This window comes from Chelonia mydas, chromosome 2 (genome assembly GCF_015237465.2).
Source record: "Chelonia mydas isolate rCheMyd1 chromosome 2, rCheMyd1.pri.v2, whole genome shotgun sequence".
Classification (NCBI taxonomy): domain Eukaryota; kingdom Metazoa; phylum Chordata; order Testudines; family Cheloniidae; genus Chelonia; species Chelonia mydas.
This window is the reverse complement of record NC_057850.1, coordinates 162,335,089-162,350,373: the sequence shown is the minus strand read 5'-3', so window position 1 is coordinate 162,350,373 and position 15,285 is coordinate 162,335,089. Positions and strand designations below refer to the sequence as shown.

Genomic DNA, 15,285 nt, shown 5'->3' with positions numbered 1-15,285 from the left:
CCCTATAATATCTGAGCACCTTATAGAGCTTAATAGTATTCCTTTTTACAGATGGGGAACTGAGGTATGTGAATAAATTAATCTATAGTCACACAAAAAGTCAGACGCAGTTAGACAAATTAAATAGGAGGAGGAAGTTACAGAGACAAGACTTGGACCCAGCTGTCCTGAGTCCCATTCTAATGCGCTATTCCCTCAATCATGCTTGCTACCCGTGATTAGGCTCTACCAATTTTGAGAGTTAAAACTGGTCCTGTGCTAGAAGGGAGATTTTCCAAGGTTTGGCATGTCAGACCCAATTAGAAAACCAAGATTAATCAGCAGTTTCCTCCCCCATCTTTCACCTCACCTTAAAAAATGTTATTCACATGGCAGTGTTTTGTCTAGCAAAGCTGCATGTTGTTTTGGATGGAACTAAATACCAATACCTCTTTTTCAATGTTGTGGTTGCTTGGTTCAAAATTAGTTGTGCTCAGGCTTTTGAAAAAGAACCAGATGCATCCTCTGATGAAGATAATAACATCAATGACTTTTTTTCTTTTTGCCAGATTATAAATGATTAAATATTTTGCTTTAATTTGGTTATTTCCTGATGGCCTGACTCAGTTACATAATTTTATCGCACTCTTGGATGAACAATGCTGTGAATGCTCTGAAGATGCTGTGATTCTAATTACTGTGCAGGACTTCTAAATGTATTGTTAAAGACAATGCTATATTGTCATTTTTTTGCATTCCTTATTATTTTGGTTACATTATGAAATTTACTAGGATATTCTGTGAATACTTATTGAGACCTCTCCCCTGCCTCCAATTAACTGAGGATGTGTCAGCAGAATCTTGCATTATTGTTTTTTGTAATTGCTTCTTTTTGTCTTTACAATGTGCATAATTGCAATGGGTTCCATTACATATGTTAAACATTCTTATTTGGGAGGATTTTAGCAGAATAGATAGAGGAAGAAATGGGATGATGTGTGGGGGCATTCGCTCCCCTTGCTAGTTCAGTATTGATTCTGTTCTGGCACATGGTTGCACAGGTGACCAGGAAGTGCAGAGATCTGAAAGTTAAATATTTGGAGACTGTTCCTGAACTTTTAGTAGGTACCGGGCTTGCTCTTTTTCTGAACCAGTAGGGGGTCACCTGCTGATTAAATAGTTGTCAGGTCTCAGACTGGAACATAGAAGAACCCGATGAGCCACAAAACAATCCCCAATTCATAATTCTTTACAGTCAGTAGCTGCACACTAGAGTTAGCTATACTCTAGAGCAATGAGATAATTATTTTTCCTCCAGAAATGAGACCTTTTTGTAAATAAAGATTCTCTCATCTGTACAAATAAATATTCCCTTTGTGTAAAGAAGTTAAAATTGTTGCCATCTAGTATCCGTTTGGTGGCCTATGTGAAATGAGTTGGTGAGGGTCAGCTGAGTTCCTAAGGACGGGTATCCACCAACAACCCCAACTATAAATGGAACTCATTACCACTTTTGTTGGTAGTATCAGCTGAAAGGGCATGGAGATTATGCTGTTTTCTCACCTCAAGAAGTGGTAATTCCATTAAAGCCTGAGGCATATTGGTCAGGCTATGGGACAGAAACGAGTGCTACCTGTTCCTTGGAGAAGGGTTGGGTTGTGCTATAAAGGTATTACTCTGTTGGGGAAGTGTAGAGCTGCATTGTTCAAGAAGGTATTGTGCCCAAGCTCGGGCACACTGCTTCCCAGAAATCCTCATTGGGCAGGGGTTGGGTGGGGTAGGGGGAGCATGTTACAACACCCATTAAGGGCAGTATTCATGCTTTTCTATGCTATTGGCCTCATTCCTCCATGCCCCATATGGAATGGCTAGCTTAATTAGTTTCATGCAGTCCCTGCCTTTGAGTCCTCCTTTCCCACCCCCCCTCTTTTCTTGAGCATAGGGTCAGAGCACATTTTAGTGCCAATTGTTGTGTTTTTCTGTTGCTTGCAGATCTCATTTTCAAATCTCAAAAGTAAAAAGTTCCTCAAAGTTTTATTGTTTTCTAAATTCTCCCACTGGGTTTCAAATTAAACCAATTAATGTTCCCTTTTCAGCACAAATAGGAGAGTTATGTGTTTCATGTATATTAGACCTGGCATGAAGTAAGGGGCTTGTCAGGGTTCCCTCCCCACTCTGAATTCTAGGGTACAGATGTGGGGACCTGCATGAAAGACCCCCAAAGCTTATTTTTACCAGCTTAGGTTAAAAACTCCCCAGGCACAAATTCTCCCTTGTACCTTGGGTTTAAGTAACGCTGCCACCACCAAGTCATTTAACAAAGAGCCAGGGAAAAGGACCATTTGGAGTTCCTCTTGCCCCAGCAATCCCCCCAATCCCCTACACCCCCTTTCCTGGGGAGGCTTGAAAATAATATCCTAAACAATTGGTTACAAAATGATCAAAGACCCAAACCCCTGGGTCTTGGAACAATGGAAAAATCAGTCAGGTTCTTAAAAGAAGTATTTTAATTAAAGAAAAAGTAAAAGAATCACGTCTGTAAAATCAGGATGGTAATTACTTTATAGGGTAATCAGATTCAAAACACAGAGGATTCCCCTCTAGGCAAAACTTTAAAGTTACAAAAAATGGGATAAACCTCCCTCTAGCAAAGAGAAAATTCACAAGTTGAAAACAAAAGGTAATCTAACGTGCCTTGCCTTATTTACTTACTGTTTTTATAATATCAGAGACTTGTACAGGATGGTTTATAGGAGAAGGAGTTCTTTTGACCTGATGCTTCTCTGCTTTCCCCAGAGAACACACCACAAAGCCTCCCCCTCCCCCGGATTTGAAAGTATCTTCTTTCCCCATTGGTCCCTTTGGTCAGGTGCCAACCAGGTTATTTGAGCTTCTTAACCCCTTACAGGTAAGGAGGAATTCTAGGCTACCCTTAGCTGTATGTTTATGACAGGGCTGGTTTAGATGATCCACTAAACCATGAGTTCTCTTCCCTTTCCTTTGTTGCTAGTTGAATGGAGAGCCCTGGAATGGAAAGGGTTTGCAACAACTGTACTCAGCCAAAGGACCTCTACAGCTCATTTGATTCTGTTCCATCTAGATCAGCCCATCCCATGCATGTGGCTTCTCAGAGGGGCACATAGCTCCTATAATCTTACATAATTCCAGGGTATTAGGATCTGGGGTCCTGGTTCAGGACCCCTTTCATTTAACATCTCTGTTTTCTCTCTTAGGTGTGGTACAGTCAGAAAGGTTTCCATTCACTGCCGTCTTACTTAAATCAACTCAACAATCTTATTCTGTGGATGAATTTGCCTCCTTCTGTGGACTGGAGACAGTATGGTAATATTTTTCAAATCTCTATTCAAATGTGCGTCCATCTCTTTCTAAAAATGCTGATTTAAAAAAAGAAAAGAAAAAGAAGTAGAAAAAAATGGAAATCAAATTAAATAGCAGTGTGAAAACATGTGAAGATGTTTAAAGTCCCCCAGAAGGGAAGAAGTAGACGTGCATACTTTCAGGGAGGTTACAAGATGGGGGTCCCATAAAATAACAATGTAACTAAGAGCTTATATGTGGTGTTGAACTGATGTATGTATATACTATAATAATCAAAAATTACTGTGTTCCAGAATTATTTAATTACAAGTTTTAAAATTCAAAATATTTATTCTGTTTTGAATCATAAGCATTTTCAAATATCAGACCATTTTGAAAGTGACATTGCATGTTGGGTCCAAAGCTAAACCAGAAAGAAAGAGAGAGAGAGAGAGAGAGAGAGAGAGATTGTGATGCTCAGCATATTTAATGATAGGTTCTGAATGAAATCTCCTCAATCTGAATGAAAACCAGACTTTCGGGTTATTTGAAATCCAAATGGACACTTTCCTTATAATGGGCCAGATCGAAATACCAGATCCAAAGATTCCTGAATTTTTGGGGCACTGAAATCTGGATCCTGTTCTGCATTTTGCAGCTTTGGTCCATCTCTACCCAGATTCTATTTTCTCTTTCTTTCATGAGGTCCCTCGCAAAGGAACAATTGGCTTGGCTTGGAGAAAATTAAAAGTAGATTATCGAAAGCCACAAAAGTTTACATTTTACCTATTTTATTCATCAGGAATATTTTGCAATGGTTGCAGGTAGAGCTAGTTGGAATGTTTTGACCAGGTCTAGTTAGGGGTGATGGTTTGTATTCTGGTAGCAGAAGACATCCCAGTCAGGATTGGGACCCCATTGTGTTAGGCATTCTAGCCTATAGATCTAGAAGTGCTCAGTGAGATTTGGGAGACTTTCTCCAAACTATGGATGAAGAAGTCAGTGCAAGGTAGTCAAATGGATTGGGGTAGTTTTGTGCTCTTTTAAATGAGGAGAGGATGCATAGTAGAAAAGGTTCATGGGAAATATGTGGAGTCTTTGAATGACTACTACATTAAACTGGCCCAGTTTCTGTAGTCTCCTGGTGGTATACCCTGGTTAAACATCCCTACAGGTAGTTCATAAGCTGGAAAGCACTGTATTTATTACCATAATGTGTGTCTATGGCACAGGCACAAAAAGGATGGGTTGATCATGCTGTAGAGACTCAATGGAGGAGAAAGGGACAGGATCATCTTTGAAAGAGAAAGGGGTCAAGATGTATAAAAGTCGGTGGAGATTTTCAAAGGCACAAAGGGCAATTAGGCTATCAACTCCCATTAACTTTCAGCTTTCTCTTATTTTGGTGGAGAGAAACTCTGTGGAATTTGAGGTTAATGCTACAGAAGACATGTGATTATTTTTTGGTATAAGGCTGTTTGTGGGCGGAAAAAAGCATTTTTACAAGTACAGCTTTGTTGTCGCATCTCTGGAATGGGTTTTGATGACATCCGGAAGGATAGATTTAATAAACATGCAACTCTGAGGTAGAAAAAAAAAACATTGTGTGCTTTCAGATAGGAGAGAGAAATTGAAAGTAATTTTTAGAAGTGGTGTTCAAAAGGTTACTAGGGATTATTGAATTTCCGGATGGTAGACTATTTGTTAATGTTTTTGTTTACCTTGGATAATTTCATCTCGAGACTCGTGTTTATGGAGAGTGCAAGGTATATTCTAGCATATTGCTGAAAAAGCTTTTAGAAAACTTGTTGAGATGTGTATCCTTTCTTGCATTAATGCCATTTTTTCTGTTTTCAGAGGATAACATTTTCCTGTCAAGATGAATAATACTGTTGAATTTCTTTCTTTACGTGTCAAGGGAATAATTGGACCTTTCAAAGGCAACAAAATAGATATTGTTTTACTGAAAAAGACTCACTAGAATATGAAAGAACATAGTTTTGCCTATAATGCCAAGCAGAGATGTGTAGGCATTGTGGTGCAGAAACAAATCTTGGGATAGGTTGATAAAATCCTACTTGCCTTACTTCTGTGAGTAATCCAGTTCACTCACATAAAACCAGCTGGATTAGCCCCTCTTTGGCATAGGTCTGAGTGACATGGCTCATGGGTAAGAGGTTAATTCTGGCTTCCCCCCGTCCTTTCCTCACACAGGAGAGGAGCTGCTAGAATATTTGAGGAAGAGAATTCATGGGATGCCAGGGTTCTACAATAAGGTTCTGAGGACTAAGTTAGAGAGGTCTTTTCTTTTAGCTTTTACAGTTCCTTGTTTTGATTAATGGGTTGCACCTGATAAAAAGGCTTTGCTGACTTCTGCTATGTCATCCCAAAATATTAGTTTGACTTTGACCTTACTAAGTTTGTGTGTGAATGGGGGTGGGAATGGTTTAGTGACCAGCAGAGATTTCCTCTTGAATGTTGTCCCGCAGTATCAATAGCAATGGAATCTGGCCTCCCGCACCTCAAAAAGGTACATTCTTTGAAGAGATGTTGACATTTCTCCCCTGTTTAGATTCACAAATATCAAATATTATTTCATTGTGGGAACAACTGCAAAGTGGGAATTTGTTAGTTTCACATAGTTTTAATATTTAGGCACTTGATTTGAGTAGATGTTTTTAATGAGCAAGTGCATCTACAGATTCACATGGAAATTTTTGGAGATACTTGGACAGCGATTTGGACAACCTTTTTTTTCATTTGTCGACCTATACAAAATTTTGAATGGAGGTGTGGACCCCTCTGCAAATCTTTGACATAAGTCTACGGACCCCCAGGGGTTTACAGACCACAGGTTGCAGAACACTGTCTTATGGTAATGGAGCAGCAGGTGGCCAAAATCAAAGTCAAAGTATACCAGAGTTAATATATCAGTGGTCTATTCTGATATGGCAGTTCAGGAATATTTCACTCTCTGAAAATAGCCTGTCTTCAGCATTTCTGTGGACAGCAACCCGTAGCCCTATAATGAACCTAGATCTGTTTCCTCTTCTGTTTAAAAACAAACAAACATCACTGACAACTGCCCCCATGCTAACCCATCCATTTCACCAGAAGCTGCAGGTGTTAAAAGAGAAATAAATGTGATTGTCTTTCACCGTTGGCATAAAAACTGGTAGTATTGACCCATGCTCATGTTGGGTTACAAATTCTGTGGGGCAGCATGAAAATGAAAAGTTAAGCATTAAAAAATATTTTACTGGTGGTGGGGAGGGGGAAATTCAATAGTAAAGGAAAATATGCTGGGTTTCTTCATAGTGCTGTGTTAGAGCAGTGCTTGGCACATACTTCAATGCATATAATATTTTGTTTTGTAACTTGTATTTCATACATGCTGTATCCCCAGGATTAGATAATATACTTACGATGCTAAATAATAGTAAAGGGGGCAAGGAAAAGACACAGGATTAAAAATATTTATGGCGTGGAAGTGAAGAGGCAATATGTTTCCTTATTAGCTGTATTACAGTAGCACCCAAAATATGCTAAGCATAGAATCATAGACTTTAAAGTCAGAAGGGACCATTATGATCATCTAGTCTGACGTCCTGCATGATGCAGGCCACAGAATCTCACCCACCCACTCTTGTAACAAACCCCTAACTTATGTCTGAGCTATTGAAGTCCTCAAATCGTGTTTTAAACACTTCAAGGTGCAGAGAATCCTCCAGCAAGTGACTCGTGCCCCACACTGCAGAGAAGGTGAAAAACCCCCATGGCCTCTGCCAATCTGCCCTGGAGGAAAATTCCTTCCCGACTCCAAATATGGCGATCAGCTAAACCCTGAGCATGTGGGCAAGACTCACCAGCCAGACACCCAGGAAAGAATTCTCTGTAGTAACTCAGATCCCACCCCATCTACCATCCCATCACAGGCCATTGGGCATATCTACCGCTAATAGTCGAAGATCAATTAATTAATTGCCAAAATTAGGCTATCCCATCATATCATCTCCTCCAGAGTGCAAGCAAATAGGAAGGCTTATTCCCAGCCCAAGAAAGCTTACAATACAAAAAGGAAGGAAGGAAGGCGTGCTTGTCATATTCTCTGGTGATATCCAGTGGCCAGATCACATTCCTAGGTCACTATTCAAAGAACAGGAATCTGTAAGCACAGAAATATTTGGGGTTTATGTATGTAGTGGCCATCTGTTGTAATCCTTGAATTAGGGTTGTAGCTTGTCTATCTGTTTTAAGCCTCATAGTGGGGGCTCATTGTAAGCCCAATATTGTGTCCTCAGTTATTTATTTGGGCTGAGATATTTTGAAGGAGCCTAAAAGAGTTAGGCAGACAACGCCCACTGAGTTTCAGTAGGAGTGGTCAGCCTAACTCCTTAGGCTCCTTTGAAATCCCAGCCTTAAATCCTAAAACCAGGATCTCACTAAGAGCCCTGTGCTAGGGACCTTGTTATCTTTGTCTGGTTAGTGGGGGGGAGGGGAGATGTCAATCATCAATGAGCTGCTCCTGTGGAATGCTCCATAAAATAAAAGTTGTAATTCACAGTAAAATAGAAATGTCTCATTAAATACAAACACCTTGCAAGAGCTCTTAGAAATTCTCATCATAAATATAAATTCCCTCCAAAGAAGAACCTGTAAAAACCTATGATAACCTGTTATAAACAAAATCCATCAATGGCTGGAGTGGAATGCCATTTACACTCTCATGAATAAAGAATTCCTAGTCTCTGCAACTTAGGGCTGGTGCAGTCAATAATATTTTGGAGGTAATATTTTACATCTCTAGATGTACCCTTTCATCCTAAAGTGATTCACAGGCTGTTTATATCAGCACTACTGAAATGTAGATACCCTTGGGTTGGGAGGTGCTGGGCAAGGCAGACAATACACAGTGCACTACACAACAGACAGAGCAGGGGAAATTTTTTCTAGGTAATGGACCATACCTCTCAAGCTGTCAATGCTCAAAAGTTGAACATGGTGTATGACAGAAGACCAGAATGAGACACATAAAGTACATTACTGCAGGACACGTAAAAGGCTGCTGGATTCCTTCCTTTAGTGAAAATGACTCTCTCTGTAACCTTTAATTTCCCGAGTCATTATTTTTGAGATAAACTATTTACAAAAGTGAGGGAACATCCTAACCTGTGTGGAACCTGTGTGGTCAACTTTAAGACCCTAATGATTGGTGTATCTATCATGAGGGCTCTTGAGTGGTATGTTACTTGGACAAACGCTTACAGTAAAGAAAAGAGCAATGAGATCAAAGGCTAGCCTAAGGCATCAGGGAATTTACAGCCACAGAGGGACACATTTTTGGGGGGTCCTCTGTACTTAGGTATTCTCTCAGGGATCAATGCCATAAGAGACAGACCTGGCTGGCTTACAGAGAGTAAATGAGCATGAAGACGCACTGAAGCTATACTTCCCCTCCAGCAGTGTGAAGTGTTACATATCATTGGCCTTCTAATTCCATCCACAAAGCTGCAGTCTTTGTAACACCTGACAACATGTTAAGGCCTGGAGAGTGGGAAGCTGGATTGTGTAAGAATTGAGCTGGCCAACAGAGTATAGTGCTTTACACCACCCGCAGGAAGAAGGCAGGATCGATCACTCAAGTTGGACCTGGCTCTCTTTATGGTCAACAAAAGAAACACTCATGCTCAGTTTTGAAATTGCAATTCCAAGTCACCTGCTCTTGAAACCTCCTGAGCTTAGTGTGAAGCTACACATTTTGGACCAAAGTGGCAGTAAACCGCCGGTTAGAGGAGAGGTGATGGGGGACAGGTGTCCCCAATGGAAACTCACCAAAGCAGCCAGGCATGCAACAGGGTGGAAGCATGCAGACTGCTACACCCTTGAAAGTGTACAGCATGTGTTTCCCCTGTTTGAGCTAGCTGTGCTATCCAGGATGGAGAGTGTGGTGTCATGGTCTCCATCACCCTCTCACTGTTCTCCCTCTCAGTCTAGCATCTTTACTAGCAATAGACCCCTCACTGCACAGAGGCTCAGAAGAGGGAAGGTTTCTTGTGCATCCTTGCAGGGCTGGACCCAATCTGGTCCTTGGTGAGCCAGATCCTCAGCTGGTATAAATCAGTGTAGTGCCATTAAAGTCAATAGAGTTATGCTGATTTATTCGAGCAGAGGATTTGGCCAAACATGTATGATGATTGAGTAGATTATATTGGAGTCAATCTAGTTTCATGCCATATAGAATATCTGCAGAAAGATAGATGTGTAAATGTGATATCGAAGGTAATTTTTCTTTTAAACCAATGTCTATTAAGAGCCACAGTGAATTAGGTTCTGTATGTTTCCCTGATTCAAATACCTTTGCCCATAACTACAATTCCACCTTTATAGAGAACTTATTTCTGCAGCTTTGGGATATCTTTTCTTTTAAAAGAATTACATGTACAGGATTGTGGATGTTCTCTGTATGTAGAAGATCAGAGGCAACCCATGGGATTACCAGCAAAAGAATCCATAATGAAATTATCTTCATTCCCAGTGTGTTACTATTTCAGTGATGTTCTCACTGCAGAAATCATCTCTCTTTCTCCTCTCCTTGCCACGCTATAATCACACTTTTTCACAGTTCTTGTGTCTCATTTAGAGAACTGATTATAAAAGTGAGTTAAAAACACACACACACAACACAACAAAACAACAACATAAAACCATGTTGGTGCAGCAATTTGCTCCAGTACTTTGCTTTATCTTTATAATACCATTAGTCTCCATAATCTCCATCAGGAGATTTAATCAGGAACACAGGTTACTGTGATTCTTTGTTAATTGAATTGATCTGTTCACAAATGCACTGTTACGGTTATAGTTACTCTGTTACTAGAATTTTAATTATAAGACATGACAACAGCTGTAGTTGAACATCTTTGGCCCAGCTCTACCCTCATTGACCCACACACTGAACTAAATGAGGCTGCATAAGTGGGAAGGCACAGTTTGGCCCCTGGGTATTGTGTATACATAGAAGGGCAAGAACTTTCAATCAGGCTGGAAGTATGACAAAAGAAAGATTTTGGGAATCCAGGTGGCTCTTGCTGGTATAAAAAAATGGATCTGTATTATTATTAAAATAGTGAAAGACATTTTAAATTATTTTAAAAATCTGTATTCAGGAAGTAAAGTATTGGTGTTCTACTTATGCAGCTGCTGTTCTATAATAGCTCAGCTGTCAGTCGTCATCAGCCAGTTCAGAATGTGTCTTTTTATTACAAAATGATTCAAGCCCCAAATCTTAGTCCCACCACAGAGCTGTGGAAGGGGACAGGGAAATATTCCTCCCTTCCAAGCCATGGAGTAATACTGGAACTGCTCTGTGGCTGCTGTTTCAAACTCAGGGCTGAAATAGCCTCTTCAACCCTTCATATCCTTACCTCCTTCCCCACTCATGCAGGGGTAGAGAATATCTAGCCGATCTGCAGAGGGAGGTACCATCTGTCCTGCCCCTCCCCCAGTCCCTGCTGTGTGACAGCACATTAGGATCCCAGTAGAGCTTGAGCTCTGCAGTTGTGCGGACTCTCTGAGTACAGCCCTCCTACAGAGTAGAATCACACTAGTTCCTAGCAGGAGCAACTGTCCATGCTCTCATGGAAATGGCCAGGATTTGTCATAGAACCACAGGGTTAAAAGGGACCACAAAGGTCATCTAGTCTAACCCCCTGCCAAGATGCAGGATTCGTTGGGTTTAAACCATCCAAGACAGCTGGCTATTGAGTCTCCTTCTGAAAACCTCCAGCAAAGGACCTTCCACAACCTCCTTAGGCAGTTTGTTCTTATGTGAATTAAGTATCTCTGAAAGGTGCAGCACTATATTGATAGGAGGAGAAACTGAAGTTCCCAGTATGTGCAGAACAGTTGTAACACTGACAGTAGTACATTGGACAGCCAGTGTGTCTCAGCCCTGACCTGGAGGAACCACTTCTCAATGTGAGGGAGTCATTCACAGGCAGAAGAGGGGCCGGTCTTTATTTCCACTCATTGGTTTTTCCTAAGCTTGCTGGCCAGGATTTCAGTTAGAGCTAAATGTCATATCAGGTGTTATGATGCGTACCCTTGGAACAGTACTGAGTCTTCCAGTTCATACAGCATAGTCTACTGAATTCTGAAACGGACACAGCATTCTCTCACTTACTAGTAGTCCTAGATCAGTTTTGAGCTAGTGGGCTGACAGGGTGCTGACCCCAACCATGCTCCCTCTTGGCACCATGTGGTATTGCAGTTACCCTGAGCTCAGTAATTAATTCAAAGCCGAGAGTACTCAAAGTGACATTCCCCCTTCTTGAGGTCTTTAAACAATCTGGTCTCCTTTGAACCTTCAGGCCCAAATCTGTCCTCCCCAGGCTTCCAATTCCCCCTGCCATGCTCCTCTCCAGGCTGTCTGCCCTCTCTCTACCCCTTTAATGTTGCAGAGGCTTCTGTTTTTATCTTCACCCCAGAAGAACTGGGTTGGTTATTTTTTTAGCCACATGACGTGCCTGTCATGTGACTGTGCTTATTTTCTGCTCCTTCCTGGGGAGGCGAGCTAACTGTATTATTGATCGGGCTAGATGCATCACCCCTAAAAGGGGCAGGCACCCTGTGACATGGGCCTAGAGGTGAACGATTCTGTGCCTTACCAATTTCTGATCCATTCAGTCTCTCTCATCAATTGTTTGCTGAAAGAATTTCAAATTCTGTTATATAATGAAGTTTGATGCCCCCCCCCCCCCCCCCGCCTCTTCATTTCAGGAAAGCAGCCTCATAATATACAAGTATTGTTAGCCAAGGGAGCATGATTTTCCTGATTGTAGGAAACAACTAACCTAATAGTAACAAGTATTGGCAGATAGTTCAGGAATTCCTGATGCTGCTTTCTAGGGGAGGTACTCTCCAGAAACACTGCATCTCCCACCATACACTTTTGACAATACAGTCCATTTAGCAAAGCAAACGAAAAGAAAGCAAGAGACAAAACTATCATAGCATCACACCTGTTCCCTATCAGCATTGAGGCTACCAGGGCTAGTAAAAATGACTAAATTCCCTTTTTGTTCCGAAACTATATAAACTTTACAGTCTTTCACTGAAGAATAGATACCAGATATAAAGAACATTTTCCTCAAAAAATGTATCTGTACAGAAAAAGCCCCAGAGGGAAGGAAGCAAAGGAAATTTCAAAAAATTTCTAAAAATAAACTAAGAAAACAATGTTGTTTTTTCTCAGAACTGGTATCTCAACAATAAAGTAGTGGTTCCCATTCTCAAGTTACTGTATCTCAATAAGACTAACCTTCATGGTGTTCAGTTTTCCTAATATTCAATTCAGTTACCTCTGTGACTGGGACCCAAAGATCCTGATCCACTGGAATCTGCATGGGTATCAGAGTCCATGTTCGAAGATTCTTATTTAGAGGATGGGGGCCATAGAGCTAGTCTGTCTATTGACTACAGTGGGCATTGCATCGGACCCATAGAAAAGAGGTTTGCTTTGCAGCACAGCAGAAACATCACATTTCTTTCTCATCCGTCTGATTAGTGGCCAGGCCTTTCTCACTTTGTTGATAGCCACTGCCATTAGCCAAGTTTGGGCGGAGATACTTGTGGATCAGTAACAGCAGAAACCTGCAATTAGTTTTAGAAGTTACAATGCTGTAAGAAGATGCTGAAGTATGGTCTCAGGGATTAGTTACATGATGTTTTCTCATAGAGGTCCAGTCCTGGTATCGGTTCTATGTAGGCAAAATCCTGTGCCCATATACAGTCCCATTGACTTCAGTGGATATTGACATGAGCTTGCAGAATTAGAGCCTTAGGTTGGCATTTTCAGAAACAACTAAATGACTTGGGAGTGCAAGTCTCATTGACTTCAATGTTACTTGTGTGCCAAAGTTACTTATATGCTTTAAAAAACCCTGCCCTAAATGCTCACTGTAAAAAATGTGAATACTTCTATTCAAAAGACACTTTTTATTGGAGATCAGTCTGTGGTCTTGACAGACACTGAAGTTTCTAAGGAAGATATTTTGGAGCCACTGGAAAAATTCTGGTGCAGTAAATCAACGGGGTAGAGTGGTATTCTTCAGGTGTGAAACAATCCATTTTAAATTAAGAAATTTATGAAAAGAAGCAGAAAGGACTAGAGGTGAATCAATCACTTTAGTCAATGTGGCATGACATGTTTTCCCTGGTGAATACCAATTTCGTAAAACTTGCCCTAAAGACTGTTCATTCAAGTCTTCCAAGTACATTCCATAAAAATCCCCAAATAAAACACGACACATATCCATTAAACAGAGGCTTTATTATTTTGAACCTCCTTATTTTATCAATCATTTACATTCCTTGATTTGAGTTATGACTCAAACTTGAAGAAAGGGCTTTACGATCTTAAAAATTATGTGCTTGGTTTTCAGTTTAACAAAAGCCATCATAGCAAGTCTACACAATAAAAAAGGCACATAAAGGCAAGAAAGCAACCAATATGTACATTCCATCTCCCACTAACAGCTGTGTCAGGACAAATATATATGTAAAGTAAGAGGGCCCTGGTGATTAGACATGAGAATTTTAGGAGTTGGTAAATTAGAAAAGTAACATTTTATTTTAAAGAAATACATGAAATATTTATTGATATACCAAACTGCATTTGCTAATTTTAATATAGTATGACATTTTTTAGCTCTATTTTTTCTTTTTCAATTTAGATTATATGGAACTTTTTTTCCCAACAAATTACTAATTAAGAACAATATTTAGTACTCTGGAAAGAGAGGAACTTGCAGCACTGCTCTGAACTAAGTATGACAATGATGGATATTGTGTAAAGACAATTGACGAAGACCAGAGATTCAACTCCAATTATTTGTGTTCATTTAAAAAAAAAATCTGTTTCTTTTTTAATCTGCATTCTGCTTATGGACACTTTGGAAATAGAAGGTAGTTACTCCAGTAGTTCTATTTTTAAGGAGGCTTGGTTACATTTTGTAACTATGTCCTTCGTTGTGAATTGCACATTTTATTTTCAGTACTACGACTTAACGAGTAAAGGGTAGCTCTTTCACTAGTTTGCTTTTTCAGTAAATTTTGTGTAATGCAACTGTCTAAGGCACATCTTATTCCCCACAGATTTTTGTTACCTGGCAGTTGTCCCATTTTCTTTTATCTGTGTGTATTGTATGATCTTATGATCTAATTCCTTGTATGGGACCTAACTTAGCCTCTGCTGATCCTTGTCTAGTAGTGGCTTAGTCATTTTACACTTTTGTTAGTGTTTTCTCTGGCTTGCTTGCTGCATTCAATAAATACAGGCCTTTGTGCATTCAGAAGGGAAAGTATTTTTGAGTGTGTTGAGATTGTCACTGAAGAACTTTTGTCCTTTTGCAGTAAAATGTTTGATGCCATTTCCTCTCTAGTACTGTTTTGCATGTTTCACTAATTTCATATTGTTTGATTTGGTTCAGAAAATTATTGTAAGTGTGGATGATTTTCCTCTGTATAATCTGTTGGTCAGGTTTTCAGCAGGTATAAGTTGGCACAACTATGCAAATTTACACCAGCTGAGAGTCTGGCTCTAGCTCTGTGGAGCAAGCCTTAGCACTTTTGGGATGTAACAGTTACCAGGCTAGCTGCATCTCAGACCCCTGTGTGGCATCTTGGAGTGCATCTCCCACCCAGGTGATAGGTCTCACTACTTTCACATCTGAGGGTGGGACCCCACAGCTGCCTCTCTGAGACCAAGTGCTGAGCTGCAGCTATCCTGGTTATCAACTGTGAATGCCTCAGCAGGTCTGATTGGATTTGACCCCTATACCAGGTACTCCTCTTCAGGACCTCTATCAATTGGTAATTACAGTGACCAAGCAGGTTTCATCAAGCAAATAATTGTTTGTTCAGAATCAAGGCATTCAGAGAAACAGATCTTTAGACAATAAACAATCTACCTGAATCGATCTTGCCTTA

The 15,285-nt window shown here is 40.3% G+C and overlaps 1 protein-coding gene across 1 annotated transcript in view; it reads left to right on the top strand.

Moving 5' to 3' along the window:
* The window catches only part of ABCA13 (ATP binding cassette subfamily A member 13), a 294,371-nt gene that overhangs the window by 197,284 nt on the left and 81,802 nt on the right, over positions 1–15,285 (top strand). The window contains exon 48 of the mRNA XM_043540473.1: positions 3,213–3,321. Within this exon, the coding sequence (XP_043396408.1) occupies positions 3,213–3,321 (109 nt within the window). The remainder of the gene's footprint in view (positions 1–3,212; positions 3,322–15,285) is intronic.